Source organism: Pongo pygmaeus, chromosome 11 (genome assembly GCF_028885625.2).
Source record: "Pongo pygmaeus isolate AG05252 chromosome 11, NHGRI_mPonPyg2-v2.0_pri, whole genome shotgun sequence".
Taxonomy (NCBI): domain Eukaryota; kingdom Metazoa; phylum Chordata; class Mammalia; order Primates; family Hominidae; genus Pongo; species Pongo pygmaeus.
In genome coordinates this window covers 141,995,603-142,023,325 of record NC_072384.2, presented here as the reverse complement: position 1 = coordinate 142,023,325, position 27,723 = coordinate 141,995,603, and the positions used below count along the sequence as shown (strand labels likewise).

Below are 27,723 nucleotides of genomic sequence, written 5' to 3'. Positions count from 1 at the left end.
ATGCTGTAGATACATGAAGTATGATCTTACCTTAGACATCTTTTGTGAAGCTTCGTCTGTTAAAAAAAAAAAAACACACAGACACACATAAACGCACATACATAGTATGTATGTATACGCACGTATATTTAACAGCGTGAACTGACCTGAAAAAGACTTACACATACATAGGCAATGTAAAAAGAAAACACAATTTCAGGACCTTCCAAATTTATTAGGCCAAAGGGAAAAGTTAAGCACTGACAGCTGGCTCATGTAATATCACTACTTTTATTCTTTCTGACTTCTGTGTTTAGATGTATACATTAACCAGACTCCCTACTCTTTATTCAAAACTAGACTCAATGACTGGGAGATGAGAGATCCTTATGACTGTTACTTCTTTACGAAAGGAAGTTAAATAGATCCCTTGAAGTGTAATCAATAGTAGCCAATCAAATTTGTATCTTTAAATGAGCCTTAGTTCAGAAAATGTTGTAATTCTGTTTGGCACCTCCATTTTGCCTATATAAACAATCCTCATTTTTCCCCACCCTGGGAGCACTAATCACCATTCTTTGGTGTAGCTCAGCTTACACTCTGTACTTAAATGAATTATTTTAACTGAATCAGGAGCCTTTTGATTATTTTAGGTGACAGCACCTCAATTACTTCAAATACTTCCCTAGGAATAAGACAAGCATCTATCATTACAAAGGTAAATTCGATTAAAAAAATTAGGCCAGGCGTGATGCTCATGCCTGTAATTCCAGCACTTTGGGAGGCCGAGGTAGGCGGACCACTTGAGGTCAGGAGTTCAAGACCAGCCTGGCCAACATGGTGAAACCCCATCTCTACTAAAAATACTGATTCAGCCAGGCGTGGCGGCACGTGCCTGTGATCCCAGCTACTCAGAAGGCTGAGACAGGAGAATCGCTTGAACCTGGGAGGCGGAGGTTGCAGTGAGCCGAGATCATGCCACTGCACTCCAACCTGGGCGACAGAGTGAGACTCCATTAAAGAAAAAAAAAAAAAATTAGATAGTGGCTGGGTGCAGTGGCTCATGCCTGTAATCCCAGCAGTTTGGGAAGCAGAGGCAGGACTGCTGGAAGCCAAAAATTCAACACCAGTCTGGGCAACATAGCAAAACCCTATCTCTACAAAAAATTAAAAAATTTAAAAAATTTTTAAGTTGATAAAAGCAACTGCATATGTGTATACGTACGCACATATTCCATATTTTCAATAATATTCAAATTTTTCTTCAGTACTGATTGTATGTTAGACACTAGGGACACAAACGGGATACACACGGATACATACTTCCCTGACCTCTGGAATTACGTCATTTCCCCTCTCTCTTTGAAACCTTTCAAGGAATAAGGGACGTCATTACATAGAGCACTGTAACCTGAACATGTCTGCCACCCACTGGAGTTTCCTAGAGCTACCTGAGAACTAGATTTTGACACTGGGGTACAGGGAGCAATGTGAACTACATTTATGAGGAAAAGAAATAGCACTGAAGGCATCTGAGCGTTTGAAAAATATGACAATAGTTTTACAGATATGTGGAATTTTTTTCTTTTTTTTTTTTTTTGAGATGGAGTCTCGCATTGTCTCCCAGGCTGGAGTACAGTGGGTGATCTCAGCTCACTGCAACCTCCGCCTCCTGGGTTCACGTCCTTCTCCTGCCTCAGCCTCCCGAGTAGCTGGGACTACAGGCGCCCGCCACCATGCCCGGCTAATTTTTTTTTTTTAATTTTTAGTGGAGATGGGGTTTTACCACGTTACCCAGGATGGTCTCGATCTCCTGACCTCGTGATCTGCCCGCCTCAGCCTCCCAAAGTGCTGGGATTACAGGCGTGAGCCACTGCGCCCAGCCAGAGATATGTGGAATTTTTATACAAATTTTAGAAACCCTGAAGCTTTGGAAAGCATGGAGTCTGTTGGCTAATCTTCAGTAACAACTCCAAGAAAGATGACTGCTGTCAAATTTTGTTCCCTCTGGAGCTTAGAAACTTATTAAAAAGCTTCTCTCACTTTGCCTCTCGATTCCCCTCCCCTAAATCTTAACTTCCTGAATACCGTGTCCTGTGTTTCTCCCTTTTGACTGGAGATGTTCCCAGCTACCTTGGAAGAAATGACATCCCTGCATCCCCAATGTTATTTGGCTTGGTTAACCAAGGGCAGTAAGGTTCAAGAGCCTTTAACTTCAGCAAAACCTAAGAATTGAGAGCAAGTGTGAGTGTGGAGGAGCAGAACTTCCTAAAGGGAAAGAGAAGGGTCAGATGTAATACAGACAGTTTTGGCAGAAGGAGTGGGCATCTTGCTTTCAAATATATAGAGGTAACTATCTGATTATGAAAGTAAAAAAAAATGGTAATCATTAAAGAAAACAACGAGAACTTCCAAATTAAGAGAAAAATATGGAGGAAACAGCAACTTCATCAAACCAGCAAAAATATGGAAAAGGAACAAGAAGAAACAAAATCAGAAGTAATCCTAAATCAAGACAACGGGGACAAAATTCAAGAATATCAGTCATCAGTATAAATGTGAAATAACCAAATTCTCTGCTTAAAGGAGAAGACAGATTGGCCTGAAAAAACAAAAAACAAAACAAAACAAAACAAAAACCGTCCAGCTATAAGGTGTATGTTTAAAGCAAAAGGAACAAAGAGAGGCTGAAAATAAAGGGACAAGGTAAAAAATAGCAGGCTAGTGCAAACACGGAGGAGAGACAACACTACTATCAGCCAAGGTGGGAATTAAAGTAAAAATAAGCAGAGTAACAGGGATAACAAGTTATAATGATAAAAGAAACAATTTATAGGGAAGACATAATATTCGTAAGCCTGTATATTCAAATAATCACTGTAGATAAACACATAAAGCAAGGACTAGGAAAAATACAAAGTTAACTTAAAAAAAAAAAAATTCAAGTGAGAAAATTTAATAGAGTTCTCTGAGAACCGGACAGATTCAGTAAACACAGTATGTGCAAGGACAGAGAAGAATTGAGTAATACAACAAATAAATCTGATTTAGCAGACATACAGAAAATTGAATCAATACCTTAAAAAATGTTTGAAGTCATGTAACTACCATTAAAAAAAGCCTAAGCAAAATTTGAAAAACATTTTTACAGTCAATGTTCTCAAATAATGATCTGCTTAAATTGGGTGGAAAAAGATGAAAAGTAACTCCCAGTAATTTGTTACATTACTGGATATCCCCAGGATCAAGGAGGGTAACAAAAGCAAAGCCACAAGCAATCTCTAGAAAGCAATGGAAGGAAGATAAAAGCAAAACTTACGAGATAAAACAGGAAATCAATAAAGAGAAAAAATGAATTATGAAGGGGGAAAAAGAAGGGTAAACAAATCCAAAAGCTGGTTTTCTTTTTATTTTTTGAGACGGAGTTTTGCTCTTGTTGCCCAGGCTGGAGTGCACTGGCGCGATCTCAGCTCACTACAACCTCTGCCTCCCGGATTCATGAAATTCTCCTGCCTCAGCCTCCGGAATAGCTGAGATTATAGGTGCCCGCCATCATGCCCAGCTAATTTTAGTATTTTTAGTAGAGATGGGGTCTCATCATGTCGGCCAGGTGAAACTTCCTGACCTCAGGTGATCTACCCACCCTGGTTTCCCAAAGTGCTGGGATTACAGGCGTGAGCCACTGTGCCCGGCCGCAAAAGCTGGTTTTCTAAAACAAATTCCTCACAAGCCCAATTCAGGAAAAAATAGCAAATATAGAAAAGTAGCTAAAATAATGACAGAGGAGACTACATGTAGCAAAATGGCCCCAAATCTGAAAATGTAGAAAAAATGGGCACTGTAAATTACCAATACAGAACCAAAAACTGGAAAATCTGACTAAAACAAGTATCACTAAGCAGCTGATTAAAGACATACCAATGAAAAGGACCAAGACTTGACGTTAGAGTTGAACTCCATTTAACCTTGGACAAGACCAAAGTCATTTAACTATTCGAAGCCTCTACAGAGGAAAGGGAAAACAATTTGTTTTATGAAGACACCACAGTTTTAATAACAAACCCAGATGGAGACATAAGAAAGGAACAAAGGAATGAATGAACACCGTAGGTCAATCTCACTCACAAATATAAATGCAAAAATCCTGTATAAAATATTTGCTAGCAATTAGATTCCAGTAATGTATCAAAAGCATCTACCAATATTAATCCAACAACACAATATAGGGGAAAAAAAAATCATGCATTAATAGATGCTGATGAGGCATATAAAATTCAGCAACCAATCATAATGAAAACACTAAGTAAGAAAACTGCTGGCGGAGTGTGGTGGCTCATGCCTGTAATACCAGCACTTTGGGAAGCTGAGGCAGGAGGAGCGCTTGAGCTCAGGAGTTTAAGACCAGTCTGGACAACATGGTGAAACACTTTCTCTACAAAAAATACAAAAACATTAGCTGGGTGTGGTGGCGGGCACCTGTAGTCCCAGCTAAGTGGGAGACTGAGGTGGGAGGATCCCTTGAGCCCAGGAAGTGAAGGTTGTAGTGAGCCGAGATGGTGCTGCTGCACTCCAGCCTGGGTGACAGAATGAGACTGTCTCAAAGAAAGAAAAAAAGGAAAACTGCTTAAATCTAATTGAGGATATTTCTGAAAACCAAAGGCAAATGCTATTCTCTAAACAACAGTAAATTAAATCTATTTAAATTACAACCAATAATTAGGCAGGAATGTCCTTCCATAATTATTTTTAAGCACTTACATGGAAACTTTTACGTGAAGACCTATACAAAAAGCCAACAAAATTACCCACTTCAACAATCAGCAACTCAAGGTCAATAATGTTTCATCTATTTCCACAATCATCAATGCCACTGCCTGGATGATTATGAAGCAAATACGACATATAACATTTCATTTATATTCCACGGTACATATCTAAAAATAAGGGCTTCTAAAAATGACAAACCATTACCCATAGCTAGTTCTTTAATGCAATCAAATATCCAATCAGTATTTTCTCCATTCTCTCATTTTTTTCATGTGAATCAAGATCCAAGTAAGATCTAGATATTGCAATTTCACCATGACTATTTAATACTACCTCGGTGAGTTTACTGAATATAATGAAACAAGAAAATCAAAACAAAACACTTTTTTGCTGATTGGACTGAATACACAGAAAATACAAATACTCGGCTGGGTGCGGTAGCTCATGCCTGTAATCCCAGCACTTTAGGAGGCCAAGGTGGGCAGATCATGAGGTCAAGAGATCGAGACCATCCTGGCCAACATGGTGAAACCCTGTCTCTACCAAAAATACAAAAATTAGCCAGGTGGGGTGGCGCGTGCCTGTAGTCCCAGCTACCCGGGAGGCTGAGGCAGAATCGCTTGAACCCGGGAGGCGGAGGTTGCAGTGAGCTGAGATCGCACCACTGCACTCCAGCCTGGCAACAGAGCAAGACTTTGTCTCAAAAAAAAAAAAAGAAAGAAAATACAAATACTCTGGTTAAAAAAATTCTAGAATAAGATAATTTAGTAAGGTAGCTGAATATAAAATCTCAAGTAAGTCAAGTACCAGCAATGAATATTAAAGAATAGAAATGGGGGCACATCATTTACAATAGAATTTTTTAAAATCCAAACAAGTAGGGACCAAACTAGAAAACAGGTCCTACATAAATCAAATCATTTTTATTTTCCCCAAATTACTATATTATTTAGTCCATTTCTAACTGGAATCCCTAATGGTGTGGCTTTTTTCTTAAAGGATTGTATAAAATGAGCTTCAAGTTCACATGGAAAGATTAAATGCCAATGCTGAGGATAGAAAAGAGCAGGCACTTACCTTATCACCTATTACATGTATCTGATTTCAAACCCACACAGTGCAACATAGAAATACCATAGAGCACCTCTCCCGCACCTCCACAGAACCCCTCAGCCTCACTGAACCCTGTGCACACATATGGGAGAATGGAGAAACTATTTGTCTTAAAACTGACATTTCAACTTTGCTTTGACTTTACCAAGTTTCTCCTGCCATCTTTTTTTTTCCCTGTTGTTTTTTTTTTCTGAAACATAACTTGGATCCACAATGTTTTCTCTCATAATTTATTAACTAATGTGAAATGGAAGGTGAAAGAGAATAATGAACCTTTGAAGCACATGGTTTTCAGTGAGAAAGCCTTGATCCAGCAACACAAACTGCCAAGCACTGTGATTAACTTAAACACTGGGTGCAAATTGGATCAAAAATGTAGTCAAATGAAAATTCTATTTCTTCAGATCGTGTTTATTCCACATGCCAGAAGTTGTTTAAAGTTCTTCAATCTTGACCCACAGCTTATTTATTCCACAGAATACTCCCAATACATATAAAAAACCAATTTTCCCAAAACAAAAGATACAAGATGAACAACATCCTGCGATGTAGAACCCGGAAGGTCCATGATCTTATTCAAAGCATCTGGATTCTTTGGATTTGGGGAAGGTCCACGTTCAGTATAACCACATAACACTCCTAACAGGGACTGGGGCAGGGATAAGTGGCATATATGACCACTAACGGAACAGACTATACAAATGGCCTTACCTCACCTCTGCTGCCAAATGAGTTTTGGTGTCCCCTTTCCTCCAGACCAAAAAAAAAAAAAATACCCACAACTTCTTCTTTCACAGCAGTTTCTGTATGCTGGTATTGGGGATAAAAAGGGGCCCTGAATTACATTTATGAATGATAGAGGGAAACCCTGGCCCCTTTCCCTAGGTCACCTTGCTAGTTTAAGAGCCAGTCAGAATGTAAATCTGACCTAATTAAAACGCTCTTGTTCTTTATTCCGGGATGTGGCACTGGTGCGAGAGATCAAGGTGGAAGTTGGGGAAGAAAAATCAGGACAACCTTTATAGCTAATGAGATCAATGCCAAGATTAGACATAACAGTACACATCATGAGTTAGGATGCTGGGTGGTGCAAAGAATCCATTAATGGGAGCTATGAAAAATCACTGATAACAATGAAGCTCAAACCAGAAGTATCAAGAACCAGCTTTCATGACCCCTAACGCAAAACGATTTTGAAACATTCAATATATCGGCAGGCACTGTGATTTAAGTCATTCAAAAAGTATTTGAGAACCTACTAGGTGCTAGACAACAACCGAGGCAATGGGTATGGGTGACAAGATGTGCCCTGCCACTCACAGTACCAATAGTCCAGTGGACAAATACCACCTGAACATCAGGCAAACACCTAAGCCTGTCTGGAGGAAATCTAATTTGGGCGGAATCCCACAAGCAGGGACTAGGTAAGGAGAAGGCAGTTAAGGTGGGAGGTAACCAGATTTAAGAGTTTGGGCAATGGCCAAAGGTGCAGAAGTTTGAACTACAAGAAGTTCAGTGTAGTTGGTTCATGTGTTTGCGTGGAGAGAGGACAAGGTCTGGTGGCACTGACAAGAATTAGACCGAAAAGGTAAAAAAAAAAAAAGCAAGCCAGGTCTTGTCTGGGCCAGTAGGCCAGGTCACAGCTGGGACTCCACTGAGACCACGGAAGCCACAGGTCCGCTTCTCATCCTCGGGCCAACTCGGCGGCCTCCAACCCTATACCCTACCCCCTGCTGCCTGTCCGTGCCTCGCTGGTGCAGACCTTCGTCGCCTCTCCTCGCCGAAGGTACCCGCAGACAGGGCCTAGTCGCTCCCCACCTGGCTTATCCGCCGCATCAAGCCGATGGGCTTGGAGGTTTGGGGGCTGGCCAGTCCTCCACGCCTCCGGGAGGAAATGGCACCGTTAGAAAGACAAGATGGCCACACAAGCTCTAAGTGTTTTTCGGGCCTAAACCTGTATCCTCCCTTCAAGCACCAAACCTCCCGACCTCGACGGCACTCGACGCCCCGAGGCCCAGCATCGACAACCGTGCAGAGGAATTCCCGCAGGGTCAACAAGGGGTCACCGGAATCCCCACTCCCGCGCCCGGCCCTGCCCGTGTCGGAGCCACTGTCGCCGGCACTAGGACCGCCCGGGACGGCGGAGCCCACGATAAGGGCCGAAGAGCCTGGGCTCGGCCGCCCCTCCCCCACACCGCCCCGCCGGCACCCCAGAGCCAGCCGACCACCGCCCGAGGTTATGGGACGGGCGGGGCATCGCCCGCAGCTCCTCGGGAGGGCCGGCCTACAACTTGTGACCCCCGCCGCGGCGGGGTACACTGGCGAGACACTCACCCGCCAAAGAGCCCGAGAATAGGCGCCGACCGACCGCGCCGCGGACCCGCCCAGCGCCCGCGGTCCGCTCACACTACACCCCGCCCCGCCCCGCCCCTCCCCGCCCAGCGCGCAGGCGGATTGCGTCACCGCGTCACCCCGCCCCTTTGCCAACTCCTTCCTGGCTCAGTGCGGCCTGGCCTTCCTCCCCTCCCCCTTGCGGCCGGCTCCCGAGTGCGCAAGCCCAGACTCGTCCGCGTTGTCCGCCTCTGCGCAAGCGCCGTGCTCCTCCCACGGCAGTTGGCCATATAGAGGCTGGGGGTGGGGGGGGAGGTCAAGCGTAGCCTCTTCTCCTTTACCAAGATGGCGGTTTGTCCCTGTTTCGCCACAGTTCCTACCTTATGAGCTCGGTTTTCTTATGCTTATAAGAGTGGAACAGGTAATGAGAATCTTCGCCTTGCGGTGGGTAACTGGAGTGGGGGGAAGGCCGTTTGTTAGAAGGAGATAGGTGCCCACTGAGGAGGAGAGAGGCGGTCGCGGGAGGGCAGGTGGTGGCGGGAGTGCGGAGCGATCACGGGGAGGGGGAGCCTTCGCCTCTGCTCCTGTCCTCCAAGAAGATGGCGGCAGCACCGAGCTGGGGCGCCGAGTATGACTGGGCGGGGGACGGCGAACGGCCGCGCGAAACTGGTCTAGCACACCACCTCCGCCGTCTCAATGATCAGGGGGCCTCTCGGATTGGCTGGGCGCACGTCACGTGGGGCCGACGGGCCCTGCGCAGACCATCGAGTCGGGCGTCCCTCCCCGGGGACGTGGCCTTCCTGTGCCCGGGCTGGGGCCCGCCGCCCCGCGGGGGAGGGCGGAGCTGGCGCGGCCCCTAGCTTTCTCCTTCTGGTGTGGGGCCCGAGGTGAGACCTGGGGAGTGCTCCGCGAGCCCACGAGCAGCGACGTGGCTCGGGGACGGGAGGGTGCCGTGCCTGGCTGCGGCCTGAGCGGGATGGGTGCGGGCGGCTCCGGCCCGCGGGTTGTGCCCCGGCCCGGGGTGTCCTTTCTTCCCTCCCGCGTGGCCTGGAGGCACTGCAACTGTCCGAGACTCACGTCAAGGCTCGGCGCAAATACCCCTCGTTCAGGAAGCCTTCCTAGGTTTCCCCCGCTTAGAGGAAACACTTCCTGAGGTCCTAATGGCTGACCCGCATGGTGTTGGGAACCTGAGCGTTTCTGACACCGTGGCATGTTGCTAGGGTATTTTTGTGCGTAGCTCCTTTGAAAAGTGGTTAGGTGCTCAAGGCTAGCTGCTACATATCCTCTCCATTCGACTTAGAAAATGAGAGGGTCAGACTTGACATGGTGTTTGGACGCCATGTAAAATCGAAGGAAGTCGAGTTGGGCTTTGCTTATTAAACAGTGCCTATTATGGTGAAATTAAACGTCTGAAGGAATGTGGATGAGTCATAATCTTAGGGAACATGACGATTTGCCCCTCAGTTTTGCGTTTTATGTCCTCAGATTCGTAGCTACCTATACCCTAAGCCCTCAATCAATGACTTCACATTTATTTGGTGTCTGCTTAAGGATAATCAGTCACTTTCTTAGCAGCTAACTTCCTTAAAACCCTATTAAGATAGGTTAAGTCACAATTAGGATTTTGTCTAAGGCTCCTGGTAGCAGCACATGCATAATAAGCTTAATGTTCATTTAGGGAAGCAAATCTGGGATGCTGAAACACTGGATGAAACGTAGTGCTTAGGTTTATATTTTGATTTTTTGACATCTGAAAGTATCCCTAGGCTAAATTCATTAAGTACACGTGATATTAGGATACTTGGCAACAGTATTTAAAAACAGTTGAAAAGGTGTTTGGGTAAGAATTATTTCCATCATTTGAATTACCGAATCTCTGGGTCTGAAACATCAGCCTATCAAGAGTTTTAGACTTGGGGAAAATGGAGCTGGAGCCAACTGCCTCAAGTCTCAGGGACAGCGTTTGAAACCCCATTAAATAATTCATCATGAGGATTAAACTTTCCTGTTACTGCTATTAGTTTTGCTTGGTGCCAAGCACTGTTAAAGGGACTTAGCTCATCTTATCAGGAGTCAAATTAACGTCATTCGGGTAAAAGTACATTGAGTGTAAGGAGAGCACCTCTAAGATGTGGTTGACCTATGTCCTGTCCCTCAGCGCCACTAGGCTTACTTGAATCCCTGTTAACAGTGTCTTCTCCATTGGGCAAAGCTAACTTCTCAGTGGCCTGGTGGGAGAATTTCTTCTTGAGTAAATAAGTATTTTTCCAGGTTTTGTTGTTTTGGCCTTCCAGTTGTCTGACTTCAGCCTCATGGCCTCACTTCTTCATTTCAATTCAAAAAAATATTTGCTGGAAATTGCTGTGTAGGGTTAAGGGTTCTGCAGATAGAAAGGTTGAGAGGATATAGTCTTTTCGGCCGGGTGCAGTGGCTCAGGCTTGTAATCCCAGCACTTTGGGAGGTCGAGGCGGGTGGACACTTGAGGTCAGGAGTTCGAGACCAGCCTGACCAACATGGTGAAACCCCGTCTTTACTAAAAATACAAAAATTAACCTGGCAAGGTGGCGCGCGCCTGTAATCCCAGCTACTCAAGAGGCTGAGGCACGAGAGTCGCTTGAACCCAGGAGGTGGAGGTTGCAGTGAGCCGAGATTGTACCACTGCACTCCAGCCTGGGCGACAGAGTGAGACTGTGTCTCAAAAAACCAACAACAAAAAAGAGGATATAGACTTTTCTTTTCCTCAAGCATCTTGTGGTCTAGTGTGAGAGACTCATTTGTAGAAGAGTAATTACATTATGGTGTGATAAGTGTAATGATAAAAATACATATAAGGTGTGGACATAGGAAATAGGCTGTGATTACTTGTTGGAAAGTCTTCCTACAGAATGTGGTCCTTGAACTGGGGTTTGAAAGATGAGTAAGAGTTTTTCCAGGTGGTGCTGAGTGGACAGGAAGACTAGGAAAGAGGAGGCTGACATTTATAGTTGGTGGCATACATGAGCAACAGGTTGAGAATTTGGTATACTCTTGCCATGGCAAATGGTAGAGGGCTTGGCTCAGACTGTGTACTGAAGGACTTGATGCCCTTCAGTGAGTTTTATCTAAGATACTCCGACCTGAACAGAATTTGAGATGATTGTGCCGGGTCCACTGGGATATCTTACGATCCTTCGTGGGTCATATGGATTCTCCATTAGGGCGTCCCAACTGAAACTTACAGAAAGGGCTTAAGCAGGGGACATGCTTTTTGGAATACAAAGTGGTATTTTTATTTGGTATGGCCCGTTCATTGTGCATCCATCCCATAGGCAAATGGTGATACAAAAGCTTTTCCCTCTTCTTGTAAGCAGTAACCAAGTTCTGGAAGAAGCATACCATGCAGGTTTCCCAGTTGCCAAGTTATGATGACACAAAGTCCAAAATGCATGTAAAGGTTTTTGACCAAGTAGAAAAGCAGAGAACCCCAACCAGTATAATGTGTCAGAATGCTTTTTCCCTTCAATTGTGAAAGCACCACAACATTCAACATCTGGAAACCAAGAAAATAATGAAAAGAACCTTTTTTCATGTGTATAATATTTTAAAATTGGTTACATGTTATTTTTTGGTATTTCTAAAGTCAGAGACATTTTAGAAGTGAAATCCCTAGTAGGCTATTGTTTTACCAAGCACACTGAAGTTCCTCGAATACCGTTGAAGATGAGCCAGACACTTGTTCTGAGACGTGTCTGGACATCATGTGGTTGTGTTAGTCATCTTGTTGATACTTGTTGTTAATTTGGTAACAATACATTGACTACATACTCTCCCTTACTACTTTTTATTAGCATTCATATTAATCTTATTTCAAATCAAGGTTACATCTTCATGTAATTTATAGAGACAGATAATCCTAGAAAGGCTTGTAAGAAAGAAGTGCCAACCTCCTTCCCCTAATCATGTTTCCTCCCCTGCAGAGTATCTACTTCAGCCTTAGTAGATTTCCTTGATCTTTGCCTTCAACTCTAAAGAGCATATTTGCTTGACATCTGTATTTGTGTCCCCTACCCCTGTTTCATGTGATGTCTCTTCGCTTGCCACTGAGACTAGGTAGGAAGTTCCTAGCTTTCTTTCACCCTCTGCCTTCTCAGTGCAAACGGATCCATGGCTGCCCAAAGTGATGTATCTTTAATTTGGTTAGTTCAATATTGATTGTTTATATTATGACTACATACTGCCATTTACAGCTGGACGAAGTGGTATAATAGGATTGTTTTCCCTTTTCTGGATAACTTTTTGTTTTCCTGGGTTATTACAAGTCTTATTTGTTTTTGTTTGCTTGCTGCTTGCTCAGTTTTCTATATTTTATCACTACAATTCAACCCCAAATTCTGAAGCAATTGTCTAAATCTTTCAAGAAATTGTCCGTTTTCTTTTGAAGAAAATTAGTATTCCTATCATTTTATCTTTAAATCTCTTCCAGCATCTCCAATCTGCTGCAGGCTTGTCTGTGCCTGAAATCTTCCTGTAAATCTCATCACTCCCTCTTGTGTTGGAGCCTCACTTTTCTGGAACCTATGTCATTCTCTTGATTTTACTCTCTCACTTTGATGGAGCACATCCTTCACTAGTTGCCTGAGAAGTGCATGGCAGATGAAGTTTTGAGAATTTGTATGTACAAAAGTGCTTCATTCTGCTCTTATCCTGAGTAGGAGTTTGGACATCATTTTCCTCCGCTGTCTTTAAGTTTCCAGTGTTGTTGAAGTCTTAAGCCATTCTGATTCTCTTTTATTGATATGTAACATTTTTAGAGCCTCTGTGTGTGACTATGTTTTCCGCCATGAAACCTGAAGGTTTTTGTTTCTTTTTTCTTCTTCTTCTTTCTTTCTGTTTCTTTTCTTTTGTTTTTTTTGAGACACAGCGTCTTGCTCTGTTGCTCAGGCTGTAGTGCAGTGGTGCTGTCATAGCTCACTGCGGCTGCGATCTCCTGGGCTCAAGTGATGCTCCTGCCTCAGCCTCCCAAGTACCTGGGACTACAGGCATGCACCGCCACACCTGGATAATTTTAAAAACTTTTTGTAGACATGAGCTCGCTATGTTGCCCAGGCTGATCTTGAACTCCTGGCCTCAAGTGGTTCTCCTGCCTTAGACTCCCAAAGTGCTGGGAGTGAAGGCTTTGCATCTGGCCTCAGAGGCTTTTCTTTCTGTGAAATTCAGGACTCCCAGAACAATGATATCCCTTGGAGACTGTTTTCATCCATCTTCTTGCCTACTCTTTGGTTCTGTTTATTTGCAACTCATGTTCTTCAATGCTGGGCATTTTTGTTGATTTATTGCCTTGATTTCTTTCTATTTGCTTTCTCTCTAGAATTCTACTCTTCGACCTTCTGGATTGGCACTCACAATTTTCTGAAGTTTTTTTTACCCCCCTAAGATTTTTGTTTTTGTTTTTATCTTTTAAACTGTAAATTGACAAATTATACTTGTACATATTTAGGGGGTACAAAGTGATATTATGACTTATGAATACAATAAATAATAAAATCAAGTTAACATAATTCACTTGAAATACTTTAAGTTTTTTGTGGTGAAAGCATATGAAATTTACTCTCAGCACTTTTGAAATCGACATTATTATTTACTATATTCACCGTGCTATACAATATATCTCAAGAAAACCACATTCCTCCTGTCTAACTGATGTTTTGTACCCTTTGGTTTTTCATTTTCTTTCTGGAAGTTATTCTCAAGTTTATCTTCCAGCCCTTCTACCGAGGTTTTTCTCATTTCTAAGAGCTTTTTCTTGTTCCCTCTATTCCTATTTGATAACCTATTTTTTGTTTCATGAATGTGGTATCTCCTGTTAACTGTTTGAAGATATTAATGAGGTTTTATTTTTCCCTGTTTTCTTTTTCCTTAAGTCACTATTGAGGCTGCTCTGGTTTGTTTTGGGGTTTTTGGCTTTTGTCAGCCTTTTCTGGGCTATGCAGTGATGTTCTTGTGCCTGCTTGTGAGTCAGAGGGCCTCTGAGCCTGTGTCTGTGGCTTGCTGACTGTGGCTTTCACTGCAGAGACACCTGGCTGGGCCATTTCCTTACAGCACCCCTGTCAGCTTCTTTGGGTTTCTTCAGATTCCCCAGAGAAATATCTTGTAGCCCTTTGCCTGGCTAAGTGGCCAAGTGAGGAGAGAGGCCTGGGAGCGCAGCAGTAACCATAAAAGAGCTTACTTCCCTCTTTTCAGTATTGTTTCCCTCCTCTGTAACTGGTGTCCCCAGTCCGAAGATTGTACTTCCCTTTGCAGACAGAAAAGCGATACCATTTTGCCAGGATAGGAGAGGGGCTGTGCAGGTCGGCTCTGTGTGGCTGTGCAGAGTTGTGGGGTGCATCTTAGGGATCTTCCAGCCTTTTAACCCTATCCGCCAACTCTGTTTTTAATTCAGGGCTCCTGGCTTCCAGTCATATTGCTAGTTGGCCTTCCCCATTGCCGATATAGGATTCAGCCCTTTTAGGTCTGTTTCCAGTTTCTAGCCTCCAGTATTTTAATGTTTTTATCTCTATTCTTATTCCTTGCTTTTGTGATTTGTATCTTAAAAAAAGAAAAAATCGTTTACTATCACTTTAGTGGTGCTTTGGGAAGTAGTGTAAATATATTGATCTGACAACTGCCCATACTAGAGACACTGTTCCAGGAAGTGGGATACAGTAAGGAAAATGCGAGTGTGCTCTTCTGCGCTTTTATGGAGGTCACATTTTGGTAAGGGGTGTCAGGCAGTCAGCAGACCAGCAGATATGCAGTATGTCCAGTGTGGACAAGAAGGAAGGAGGAAAGTAAAGTATCGAGGGGAGTGGAGTGGGGGACACAGTGGCAGTTTGGCATAGTGGGGAGGCCTTGCTGATTGAGCGACAGTTGATTCAAACTTGAGATGAGCAAACAAGCCGTGGGCAGCGATCTGGGGAAGAGCGTTCTAAGAGGAATGGACAGGAGGTGAAAAGCACGGGGGTGGGACTGTGTTGTGCACGTTAGAGGAATGTGAACGCCAGTTATTAGACCAATGTGGAGCAGGGCCAGAGGTTGTAGGAGACGGGCAGGTCAGGGGAGAAGCCAGGGCTCCTAGCAGTCAGATCTTGATGCCTTTGGAGAGCTGGAGCAGAGTGACCCAGTACTGGTGGTGGATCATGGTGAAGTGACCATGGGCCACACCATTCACGACATTTCTTACTTTTCCTGTCACCTGTAGGAGGCAAGTATTGTTGTCATCACAGGTCGAGGTAGACCCTGAGGCAAAGACTAGAGTTAGTGGTTTGGCTTGAGTTTGTGACTTCAACGCTTCCCTAACCTGGCCTTGTCAGTCAGCCTCAGTCTACCATCTACCCAGGTCTGCATACCCCCAAAACAGTATACACTTTGATGCTTTTCTGCAAGCATAATTACCTTTTTGGGGAGCCCTTCTCTTAAAGCAGAGTAGGTTAATGTTTGTGAATGAAACGGAACTTTGGCAGGCTGAGGTGTCTCAGGTCATCAGCTTATGTTGTCTACTGTGTGACTAATTGAGGCAAAAGATGTCCTTTTTAATAGTATTTTCTCATCACTTTTGCCTGGGTGCCCTTTAGGAATGTTATTTTTGGCATACAACTTGAGTTTCACTTAAATTTATAATTCTTTCTGTTCATTCCTACTGCTCGGTTGCCCAGATGTGGATTTTGCTTTGTCTCACAAGCGTTACTGAAACACTGCTAGAAAGGTGGACGACAGATTGGTTGTGATTAGTTTGATCTTCACAGTAGAGAAATTCAAATGGTCAATAAGCTCAACAAGATGGCTGTCTTACTGATGATCAGAGTTGCCATTAAAATCGAATTTCCCCCACATCAGGCTGGAAAAAAAAAAAACATGATCATTTTAGTTGTCCTCAAAGGAGAAGAGGACAGGTATTATGTTATCAGGTGTTATGAGTGTAACTAGTTAAACTCTTTGGGAGATGGGCAGTTTTACCTTGGCGATATCTATCAATGCATTGCCTGTAATCACATAATTCCATTTCCAATTCAATTTATCCTATGGGGGTAGAGGCCCAAGTGAGCAGAGGATGTTTTTTTCAGCATTATTTATAATCGCAAAAAAAAAAAAAAAATTAGTTCAAGGGTCTTATCAGTAGGGGATTTATTAAGGTATGTTTACTCCACTCAACATGTAGTTGTTAACAAATGAGGTAAATTTGTATTTGATACACGGAAAGATGGCCATGATGTCTTTTCAAATGAAAATAAGTGTAGCAGATGGTGAAAGAATGCATGTAAGATCCTATTTTTATTTAAATCATGTATTAAAATTATAATTAAAGTATAATTAAAATTACAGTTTTGAGGATACACTTTAGAATATATTTCCTGGGAAAGCCTCATTGGGGGGGTTGCCAGTTTTTACATTGTTTTGTTGAGTTATATTTTAGAATATTTTTAAAGCTAAAAAATCAAATTCCTTGGTAGACCATCACTACAGCAAGCCCACTGCAGTATTAATCTATTAATACTGCCAATGTTAATTAAACAATTATTCATGTAGCCCCTACCCATCCCATTCCAGTCTCTCAGGAGGCTTAGCTATGTCCCAGAGACCCCAGTGCTATGGCCACAGGTCTCTCCTGGGGCAAGAAGAGGTAAGAAGCGGCTGATGCCAAAGTCAACAGTCAGCAAGTGGCATGAGCAGTCTTGATGAATTCTTTCAAATAAGCGTTTTTCACATCTACTCTAGGGCTTGCCTTTTCCCTCTGTTGTAGTCTCAGAAGTTCTTGAGGTAGACCCTGTGAGATCTGCAGCAGTACTTGCTGTCTTAGGTACAGAAGGCAAGATATTATTTCTCCCTGACTCAACAAAGAGTTGAGATGTTTATCCAGGTTAGGATGACACTGCCCCCCTGTCCACCCCCGCAAAAAAAAAAAAAAAAAAAAAAAATGAAAGGATGGTGTCTTTGACTGGACTGGGAGTCAGGAGACCTCACTTCAATTTTGGTTTGGGCTTTTCTTTTTTTGAATAGGTTCAGAGCTACTCCCTGGACCTGTTCTTAACAGTCTTATGACTTGGGGACTTGGGATACTTTTTTTTTTTTTTTTTAATTTATTGAGACGAAGTCTCTCCCTGTCACCCAGGCTGGAGTACGACACAGCATGATCTCAGCTCACTGCAACTTCCGCCTCCCGGGTTCAAGCAATTCTCCTGCCTCAGTCTCCTGAGTATCTGGGACTACAGGCATGCACCATCATGCCCAGCTAATTTTTGTATTTTTAGTAGAGATGGGATTTTGCCGTGTTGGCCAGGCTGGTCTCGAATTCCTGACCTCAAATGATCTGCCAGCCTCGGCCTCCCAATCAAGTGCTGTGATTATAGGCATGAGCCACTGCTCCCAGCCTGACTTGGGGTACTTTTTGACCTGTAGGACTTCAGCTCCTTCCTTTTAAAAATAAGAAAGCTGCGGCCAGGCGCAGTGGCTCATGCCTGTAATCCCAGCACTTTGGGAGGCCGAGGCGGGCAGATCACCTGAGGTCAGGAGTGCAAGACCGGCCTGACCAACATGGATAAACCCCGTCTCTACTAAAAATACAAAATTAGCCGGGCGTGGTGGCTCATGCCTGTAATCCTAGCTGTGGGAGGCTGAGGCAGGAGAATTGCTTGAACCTGGGAGGCAGAGGTTGCAGTGAGCCAAGATCACGCCATTGCACTCCAGCCAGGGCAACAAGAAAAAGACTCCATCTCAAAAAAAAAAAAGCTGAATCTCTGAGTGGGTTTTTCATTTTTCATTTTGTTTTTTTAAAACAGATCTCTCAGAACCTGGGTAACTCATTTTATCAGAAATTCAGTTTTCAAGTTTGGAAGGATAACACTTGGAGCTGATAGTCACTCATAAAACATCTGATTTTGTGATCATGTTTAAGAATCCATGAATGATATAAAAATCCTCACCTATTAAAACTTTTTGGCGGGGCGCGGTGGCTCACGCCTGTAATCCCAGCACTTTGGGAGGCCGAGGTGGGTGGATCACGAGGTCAGGAGATCGAGACCATCCTGGCTAACACGGTGAGACCCCCGTCTCTACTAAAAATACAAAAAATGAGCCAGGCATGGTGGCGGGCGCCTGTAGTCCCAACTACTCGGGAAGCTGAGGCAGGAGAATGGCATGAACCCGGGAGGCGGAACTTTGCAGTGAGCCGAGATCACGCCGCTACACTCCAGCCTGGGCGATAGAGCGAGACTCCATCTCAAAAAAAAAAAAACAAGTTTTTATTCATTGCTTCCTATGTACCAGTCATCACGCTATTTATTTCTAGCAGTGGTTATCACCAGGGTGATTTTTGTTACGCAGGGCACATCTGGCAGTGTCCAGAGACCTTTGTGGTTGTCGTGAGCTACAATCATCTAGTGGTTGTGGCCAGAGATGCTTACATCCTGTGGTACACAGGGCAGCCCCCGCAACAGAAGTATTTGACTCAAAATGTCAGCAGCGCTGAGGTTGAGGAGCCCTGCTGTAAAGGGTCAGTCCTTGAAAGGGCTCTAGGGTATAGCCATCACAGGCCCCGTTTTTTTGGTTGGAAAGAGTAGAGCCTGGCCAGGTCCAGTGGTTTACTACGCCTGTAATCCCAGCACTTTGGGAGGCCAAGGCGGGTGGATCACCTGAGGTCAGGAGTTCGAGACCAGCCTGGCCAACATGGTGGAAACCCCATCTCTACTAAAAATACAGAATTAGCCGGGTGTAGTGGCACATGCCTATAGTCGCAGCTACTCGGCAGGCTGAGACAGGAAGATAACCTTAATCCAGGAGTTGGAGGCTGCAGTGAGCCAAGATCGCGCCACTGCACTCCAGCCTGGGAGAGACAGAGCGAGACTCCGTCTCAAAAATTAACAAGTAGAGCCTGGTAGAGTGAAGCCACTTGCAGGAGTTGTTTAGTTAGGGCTGTGTTGCCTTACAGTGCTGGTGTCCTCACAGATGATAATAGGAATAAAAAACTCCACACCGGTTTACTGTGTGCCAGCTCGGGTTAAGTGCTCTCTATGTATAAGTTCATGGTAACACAAAAGGCATTAATATCAATTCCTTTTTACAGGAGAGGAGACAGGCCCAGAGAAATCAAGATCTGTAATTATTTCTTCTTTTTGTTATCTTGGCCCTTAACTTTTAGAAGTTCACACATTTAAACATTCCATCTTGACAGATTTACCCAGCGTTTGAGTGTCTGTGGGGCTTCTCTAAAGCACAGGGTCAAAGGGGATATTCTGCCCACACAGCACTTTCTAGTTCAGGAGTGGGACCAACCAGGCCTTTGCAGCAAGATAGGTATTCGGTGCTGAAATACACGCTGTAAAGTTGTCCTGTGTTTCTTGGAATTTTGAATATCTTTCATTGATTCAATCAGCATTTATTTTTCACCAAGTACATATTCAGTAAATACGTTTTGGAAAAACCGAACAAATCAAAGTCCCAGCCCTAAAGCCATTTATGCACTCACGGCCTATCTCTGCAGTAACCTGCTGCTTGTTAGCACTGGGACCAAGTCCATCTGTGGCTGCCTTCGGGGGATTGGCTTCTAGTCTAGACTCTTGCTGAGTTAGTGTTTCCATCATTCTGTCAAGGATCCAGCTCTAAGGCTGATAGCCACTTCCCTGAATTCATGTGTTGGATGCACAAGCCTCTTGGACTAACTCCCCTCTTCATTTTACTGCTTCCACCCCAAGCCTGGGTTACGCGTGAAGCCATTGATGTGCTATTATTGTATTGGTGATGCTTTTACTTGGTTTGGATCCCTATGGCTTAGCAGAGTAACTTGATCATGGCAGGTGCCGTATACATATTTTGAGGGACGAACAGATAGGATAGTGTTGATTGCTAAAAAGGTAGTGATCTGGCCAGGCATGGTGGCTTATGCCTGTAATACATACACATGCACTTTGTAATCCCAGCATTCTGGGAAGCTGAGGCAGGAGGATCACTGGAGCCTAGGAGTTTGAGACCAGTCTGGGCAACAAAGTGAGACCCCCATCTCTACAAAATATAGAAAGAAATTAGCTGGACCTGGTGGTGTGCCTTTGTGGTCCCAGCTACTCAGGAGGCTGAGGTGGGAGGCACGTTTGAGCCCAGGAGATCGAGGCTGCAGTGAGCTGTAGTCACACCACTGCACTCCATTTTGGGTGACAGAGTGAGACTGTCTCCAAAAAAAGAAGTAATATTCTGAACTTGTCCTTTCTTGACTTTTTGGTGAATTATAATGGGCTGCCAGAATCTAGATCAGCTTTTTAGGCTCTGAGGGATATGCTTCATGTAGAAATAATCCAGTCTGAAGGCCAGGTCTCAAGGTGTTACTTTTGTATTCTTGGATGACTGTGGAATGTGTGGTCTCGACGAATGGCTTTGTGGAGCAGCTTTCTCCAGTGACTTGCATGTGCTTGGATTAACAAACTTGCGATCCAGGTATGCTAAGCAGGTGCCTTCTGTGACCAAGCTCAGTATTGAGGGCCCTGCTGTCCTTGAGGCAGCCACGTGTTCTTGTATACAGCTGTCTTGTGTAGCAGGTTAAGTGCTGCCTCTCTCCTGTTGCTTGTTTTCTGTAATGTGTCACCTTTCTTGGCATGATTCCTTTGTCCAGTCTTCCAGTGTCCTGTTGTATGGTGTGGGTGGGCTGGGGATTGCATAAATGAGTTGGGGCAGTGACGTTCTTGGCCTTGCTCTGTCCTGTGAGAGAGGACCCTGCACCATCTGGGGCTCCTGGAGTGGCACCCTGCACCAGCAGGACGCAGCTCTTCCTGGCCCTGCTGTCGGCCTCTAAACACAGTGCAGGCTGACTTTCTTATCACAGCTGGTTTGGCTGGCTGGACCAAATGCTACTTGTTTCTTTCTGGAGTGGGGAAATAACTTCAACCAGGTGCAGTCAGTGTGTATTATTATCTCAGCTGCAGAAGCTGTTCTAAATGCCCTTCTAGGGAACTTTTGCGGTGTGAATTTAGTAGTTGTGCTGTGTGTTAGTCCTGCCCAACACTAGGCCCAGGCAGCTAGAGTTAAGTCGTTGGGCATTGGTAGGGCACTGTGAGCAAAGACTCTCTTACCTCGGGCCAGGCAGAGAAGGACACAGTGGCTGAGCTCACCTGGTCCTTGGTCATCCTTCAAACCTCTGAGTGTGTGTGGTTCCTCGGGGAGAGAAAGCAATTTTCTCGTGGGTGCGAAGACAGCAGCTACCTGCATAGCAACCGCTCCTGGCCTATTAGGAGCTTTACATGTGGAGACTCTGGAGAGAGCTGCACTTCTAAAGGGGTTGCCACAACAGACAGCCTTAGGGGAAATGGGGAAACTGGAGAAAAGGGCTCTTATCCCAAAAGGACCAGATCCATTGGAACAGATAGAGGTAAGGAGGCAAAGAGAAAGCAACAGTACAAGTGTAAAATTGGGAGAAATCGTTTTTGAAAGGGGGTCATTTATTTGACACTTTTACCAATTTGTTTTGAAACAGTCTCAGTCTGTCGCCCAGGCTGGAGTGCAGTGCTGTGATCACAACTCATTGCAGCTTCTAACTCCTGAGCTCAAGTAATCCTCCTGCTTCTGCCGAGTAGCTAGGACTATAGGGTGCCTGGCTAATTTTTTTTATTTTTATTTTTTGTCAAAATGGAGTTTTGCTATGTTGCCCAGGCTGGTCTTGTACTCCTGGACTCAAGTCCTGCTTCAGCCTCCCAAAGTACAAAGTGCTGGGATTACAGGTGTGAACCACCTCACCTGGCCTCTAGTTTGTTTGTTTGACACAGGGTCTTGCTCAGTCACTCTAGCTGGAGTACAGTGACACTATCATAGCTCACTGCAGTCTCGAACTCCTGGGCTCAAATGATCCTTTTGCCTCCGCCTCCTGAGTAGCTGGGAAGCATACTGCAGGCACTGTACCTGGCTAATTAAATTTATTTATTTATTTATTTATTTTTGTAGAGATGGGAGTTGGGGGGGGGTCTCAATCTGTTTTGCTATATTGCCAAGCTGATCTTGAACTTCCGACCTCAAGCAGTCCTCCCACCTCGGCCTCCCGAAGTGTTGGGATTACAGGTGTGAGCCACTGTGCCTGGCTCTCGGCCTCTTTTACCATTTTTGAAGTTGAGGTTTTGAAGCAAGTGACTTGCTCAGAAACAATTCTACCCCTAGGGCTTCCTTTTCAATATTATAAGATGTGTGGTTTCTGATTTATTTATTAGAATAGGAAACTTTTTGCCTTGTTTAACTCTTTTTCTTTAAAAATTAAAAAAAACAAAACAAAAGGAAAGGATGGCCCTTTGGGATCTTTTCTGCCTGTCTGCTGTAACCATTCGACAGTTGAGAACCGCGTTACTTGGTGTTTTGTAGCTTGTAAATAGAAGACTGAAGTGTGTGTGAGTAGAACCTTAAAATTCACTTTTCCTTTGCTTTGTCTTCTTTATGTTGGAGGTTGCTGACTCCTGAGTGTATATTATTAGATGATTACAAGTGTGTACTATTCACCCCAGTGTTTGCTGGCTAGTGTGAACAAAATGAAATACACTGCATCATCCGAATGTGTTTTATTTTGTAGCAATGTGTATATTACTCTTAATTTTCACTCTTCTTATGTGATATGCTTTCTAATGTTATTAATACCTAGCTCATTTGACTGTTTCAAATGATATTACTGATGTAATTATATTTACTTTTTAAACATTTGCTGATAAGTAGAAGATTAGGTGGTCTTGTAGCATTGGTTTAAATCAGTATGTGTGCGGCTGGGCGCAGTGGCTCACGCCTGTAATCCCAGCACTTTGGGAGGCCTAGGCAGGTGGATCACAAGGTCAGGAGATCGAGACCATCCTGGCTAACACGATGAAACCCCGTCTCTACTAAAAATACCAAAAAAAAAAAAAATTAGCCGGGCCTGGTGGCAGGCGCCTGTAGTCCCAGCTGCTGGGGAGGCTGAGGCAGGAGAATGGCATGAACCCAGGAGGTGGAGCTTGCAGTGAGCAGAGATGGCACCACTGCACTCCAGCCTGGGCGATAAAGTGAGACTCGTCTCAAAAAAAATAATAATAATAATAATAATAATCAGTATGTGTACATGAAATCAATTCACTTTGAAGAATACAATTTTTTTCTTTTGAAACAAGGCTTCTATTTTGATCTAATTGCTCATGCTTGGAGCTGCCTGGCCAGCCCCTGAGACCCAAGTTCTGTGTTCCCTTTGTCGTCTGCACAATGAGCTCAGCAGATTGCTGGCTGCCTGTGTACAGGGCTCCGGGGTGTCCCCAGGTTCAGCCCTGCTGTCTCAGAGAGGAGGACCTGGCCTGTGAAGGACTGAGGTGGTGATGTGAAGGTCTTTTGTTCATCAAGTCTTGCCCCAGTTACCTTGTATAGTATTTAGATTGTTGTTATCAGTTGGTCGTGTGGCTTTATTGAAGGCTGGTTTAGCATATTTAGAACTTATTTGGCATGCATTAGGATTCTTCTTCTTAGAGTATTTTAATTCCAGTATGTACTTATGCTTGTCTTCTCTACCTGCCCCCAGTCTTGAAGTGGTGAGAATGTGTGTGTGTGCATGTGTGTGTATTTTCCTTAAGCCCTTGCTGATTGATGCAGTCACTTGCTTTCACCCTGCTTAAATATTCCTAACTCTCGCTGGGCAGTGTTACTGTTACATGTCGTGGGTTACTCTTATTTGCCTAGTGTCTGAGTTTTGCCTCTTGTTCGTCTTTTAGAGCGGTGTGTGATTGGGGCTCAGCAGTGCTAGTGGCTGGCCCAGATGGAGCACCGGGGGGCGCCAGCCTTCTACTATGAAGAACTGGGCGGGGTGGGGGGAGTTCCCCATGGGGACCTCGAAGTTGTTTGGGATGTGCTGCTGTGCATATCTAGGTCGTGCTGTGGCTTTCTTGAACTTTCCGGTGGTTTAAAAATCTACTTTCTCATGAAAGAACATGAACCAGAACAAAAAAATCTTTTATGAAGTTTGGGAAAATGATTGGGTGGCAGACTTTAGTATCATGACAATATCTTCATGCTTTGCTATATAAAGTTTGGGTGCAATGTGCATTCATTTTGTAGTTGAACTCGTGATTAAACAGATATAGTCAAAATTTGTTTTTTGTTTGTTTGTTTGAGACGGAGTCTCGCTCTGTCCCCCAGGCTGGAGTGCAGTGGCGGGATCTCGGCTCACTGCAAGCTCTGCCTCCTGGGTTCACGCCGTTCTCCTGCCTCAGCCTCCCCAGTACCTGGGACTACAGGTGCCCACCATCATGTGCGGCTAATTTTTTGTGTTTTTAGTAGAGATAGGGTTTCACTGTGTTAGCCAGGATGGTCTCGATCTCCTGACCTCGTGATCCACCCGCCTAGGCCTCCCAGAGTGCTGGGATTACAGGTGTGAGCCACCGCGCCTGGCCCAAAATTTGGGTTTTGACTTTGAACTGGAATGGTCAGTGTTATCTGCCATCCCTCTCCTATGTTGATGTTTATTTCCAAATTAGGGTGTTTAGTTTTTCTTTCTTTCTTTTTTTTTTTTTTTGAGACAGAGCCAGGCTGGAGTTCAGTGGCGCCATCTTGGCTCACTGCAACCTCCGCCTCCTGGGTTCAAGCAGTGATTCTCCTGCCTCAGCCTCCTGAGTGGCTGGTACTACAGATGCACACCACCATGCCTGGCTGATTTTTGTATTTTTAGTAGAGACGGTTTCACCATATTAGTCAGGCTGGTCTTGAACTCCTGACCTTGTGATCCACCTGCCTCGGCCTCCCAAAGTGCTGGGATTACAGGCGTGAGCCACTGCGCCCGGCCTTAGGGTGTTTAGTTTTTCTAATCACAGTAGTAGTACATATCCTCCATTAATTTTTTTAAAAAACGATCTTGAATTTACAGAGGAGGTACAGGTACCATACAGCTCTTTATCCGAACCACCTGAGAGTAAGTTGGGACGACGAGACCTCACCCTGGGATATTTTGGTATGTTTACTTATAGACAAGACACCTTCCTCCTTAACCGCAATACAGCCATCAGAGTCAGGAAATCAACATGAATGCGTTGCCGCCTTCTGATCAGGCAGCGCATTCGCATTCCACTGAAAGGATCTCGTTCAGAACCACAGTTCATGTCAGATCTCTTTAGTCTCTTTCAAACTGTAATGGTTCCTCTGTCTGAGCTTGACACTTTTAATGATTACCAGCAGTTATTTTGTGGGGTCCTTTATTGTGGGTTTGTTTGGTGTTTCCTTTTGATTAGATCTAGGTTTTGCGCCTCTGGCTGGAACAGTACAAGGAGGAGGCTGGATTCTTCTCTGCATCCTATCAGGTGGTGCAGAATTCAGTTAGTCCCCTTAGTGGTGATGTGCACTTTACTTGCTTGATTCAGGTGCTGCCTTCCAGCTTCTCCACTGTGAAATCTTTGTAATTGTTAGATATATAGTAGGGAGATACTTTTGAAATAAAATCAAACTTTCACTTATCTCAACTATGTTAACTTTAATCAGAGTTCAATTTGCTTATTTATATCAATATTGGCTCATGGTTTCCCTAGTTAATTTGGTTGATTATTATCCTTCTACTATGATTTTATTTGATATTCATCATCTCAGGTTTGACCCATGAGAGCCCCTCAAGCTCCCGTGTCCTTTATTTATTTATTTATTTATTTATTTTTATTATTTTTTTATTTTTTTGAGTCTCACTCTGTCGCCCAGGCAGGAGTGCAGTGGTGCCATCTCGGCTGACTGCAAACTCCACCTCCTGGGTTCAAGCAATTCTCGTGCCTCAGCCTCCTGAGTAGCTGAGATTACAGGTGCGCACCACCACGCCCAGCTAATTTTCTGTATTTTTAGTAGAGACAGGGTTTCACCACGTGGCCCAGGCTGGTTTCAAACTCCTGAGCTCAGGCAACCTCCTGCTTCTGCCTCCCAAAGTGCTAGGATCACAGGCATGAGCCACCATGCCTGGCCTTTTTTTTTTTTTTTTTTTTTTTTTTTTGAGACAGGGTCTCACTCTGTCCAGGCTGGAGTGCAGTAGCGAGCTCTCGGCTCACTGCAACCTCTGCCTCCTGGGTTCAAGTGATTCTCCCACCTCAGCCTCCCCGGTAGCTGGGACTACAGATGTGTGCCACCATGTCTGGCTAATTTTTGTGTTTTTAGTAGAGATAAGGTTTCACCATGTTGGCTGGTCTTGAACTCCTGACCTCAGGTGATCCACCTGCCTTGGCCTCCCAAAGTGCTGGGATTACTGTCTGTGTCCTTCTGATATGTCCTCATTATTCTCTTTCTCTTCTCTTTTCTTTCTTTCTTGTACCACAGGATATTCTGGGCTCTTCATGTACCTTCCCTGCTCCAGACCTGGATTCTGCCTTTTCTTCAAGAAGGCCTGCTTCCCTTTTATGGCAGTTGGTCCTCAGAGAAACAGGGTCTAGGCACCAGCTAGGTTGTTGGAGTGTTACTATACCCAGGCCCTCTCAGTCGACAGAGTATGTGTATACATACATATACAGAACATATATATAGATACATGCGTGTGTATTTTTAACACGCTGTCTCATTTTTAAATATCTCCATGTATTGAAAAGCATGAGTTTATTCCAGTACCCCCATTTCCAATGTAATACCACAGGGTTTATTCTAGTTTCTTGCTTTCCAAGCGGATAACTCTGTTTCTCAACAGTGACAATCTTAGATCCCAGTGTCTCTAATATGTTTACTTCCTTGATTATTCACCCTATATGGAACAAGGCTCCTCTTGTTGACCTTCCTGCTCGAATGCCCGCTGCCATCTCACTCAGCTGCTGTCATCCTGCACCTCCACCCACCATGAACATCTTCCTCACTCCACTTGGGCTCTGATACCCTAGCTATGTAGATATTCTCTTACGTGGAAGCCCATATCCCCAGTTTAAAAACAAAACAAAAAAAAAGTCCAAGTTCTATACGCTCTCTTTTTGCAGCTTGATCATTTTCATTTAACGTACAGTAGTCTGTGCTTTTTCCAGACTGATACGTGAGCTGTTGGATTATTGTTGGTGACAGCGCCTTACTGTGTGGTGTCCACGTCCCACTTAGTATTACTGCCTTCTTGCTGATGCACACTCGTGTTCTTCCCAGTTCTTTGCCTGTAGCGTGCTGTTGTGAGCCTCGCCTGTCACACCTATGTTTCTGTATTCTTTTGCAGGCACTTCTGGAGAGTAGCATTTTTGAAGTGTGATTGCTGAATTAGATTGTATGTTTCTATTTTTCGTTATGTGTTTCTAAATTGCCTTCTAATTTTATACTTCCTCAATAGTTGAGTCGTCTTTTTTCCCCCTTACCATGATAAACACTGAATGATCACTTTTGTTCATCTTTGCTGATCTCATAAAGGCTGCATGAAGATGAACATCTGTTCGTGTGTTTGTGGGCAATTTTATATTAATTTTCTATGATTTGTGTGTTCATATGTCCTAACCTATTCAGATGTTTTCCAGACACTGAAAAACTCCATTTGTATCTTGACTTCTACGTTAGTGTTCTATAAAATTCTTATGCTCTAATAGGGTTAAATAAATCAATATCTTCCTCAGTGGTTTTTACAGT

The 27,723-nt window shown here is 44.2% G+C and overlaps 2 protein-coding genes across 17 annotated transcripts in view; one reads left to right on the top strand and one right to left on the bottom strand.

The window, feature by feature from the left end:
- The window catches only part of SEPTIN2 (septin 2), a 38,639-nt gene extending 29,698 nt beyond the window's left edge, over nucleotides 1-8,941 (bottom strand). For 2 of the 9 annotated variants that reach the window (XM_063648432.1, XM_054477260.2), the window contains exons 1-2: nucleotides 8,571-8,941; nucleotides 31-56 (exon numbers count right to left, since the gene is read on the bottom strand). In XM_063648432.1, the coding sequence (XP_063504502.1) occupies nucleotides 31-39 (9 nt within the window). In that variant the 5' untranslated portion in view covers nucleotides 40-56; nucleotides 8,571-8,941. Of the gene's footprint in view, nucleotides 1-30; nucleotides 57-6,570; nucleotides 6,670-8,193; nucleotides 8,285-8,570 lie in introns of those variants that run through there. The other 7 variants (XM_063648433.1, XM_054477259.2, XM_063648434.1 and 4 more) reach the window with 6 other exon arrangements.
- Nucleotides 8,334-27,723, top strand: part of HDLBP (high density lipoprotein binding protein) — an 84,566-nt gene continuing 65,176 nt past the window's right edge. Inside the window, exon 1 of one of the 8 annotated variants that reach the window (XM_054477253.2) lies at nucleotides 8,334-8,611. The gene's annotated coding sequence lies outside the window, so the exon portion shown is untranslated. Of the gene's footprint in view, nucleotides 8,612-8,927; nucleotides 9,078-27,723 lie in introns of those variants that run through there. The other 7 variants (XM_063648428.1, XM_063648429.1, XM_063648427.1 and 4 more) reach the window with 7 other exon arrangements.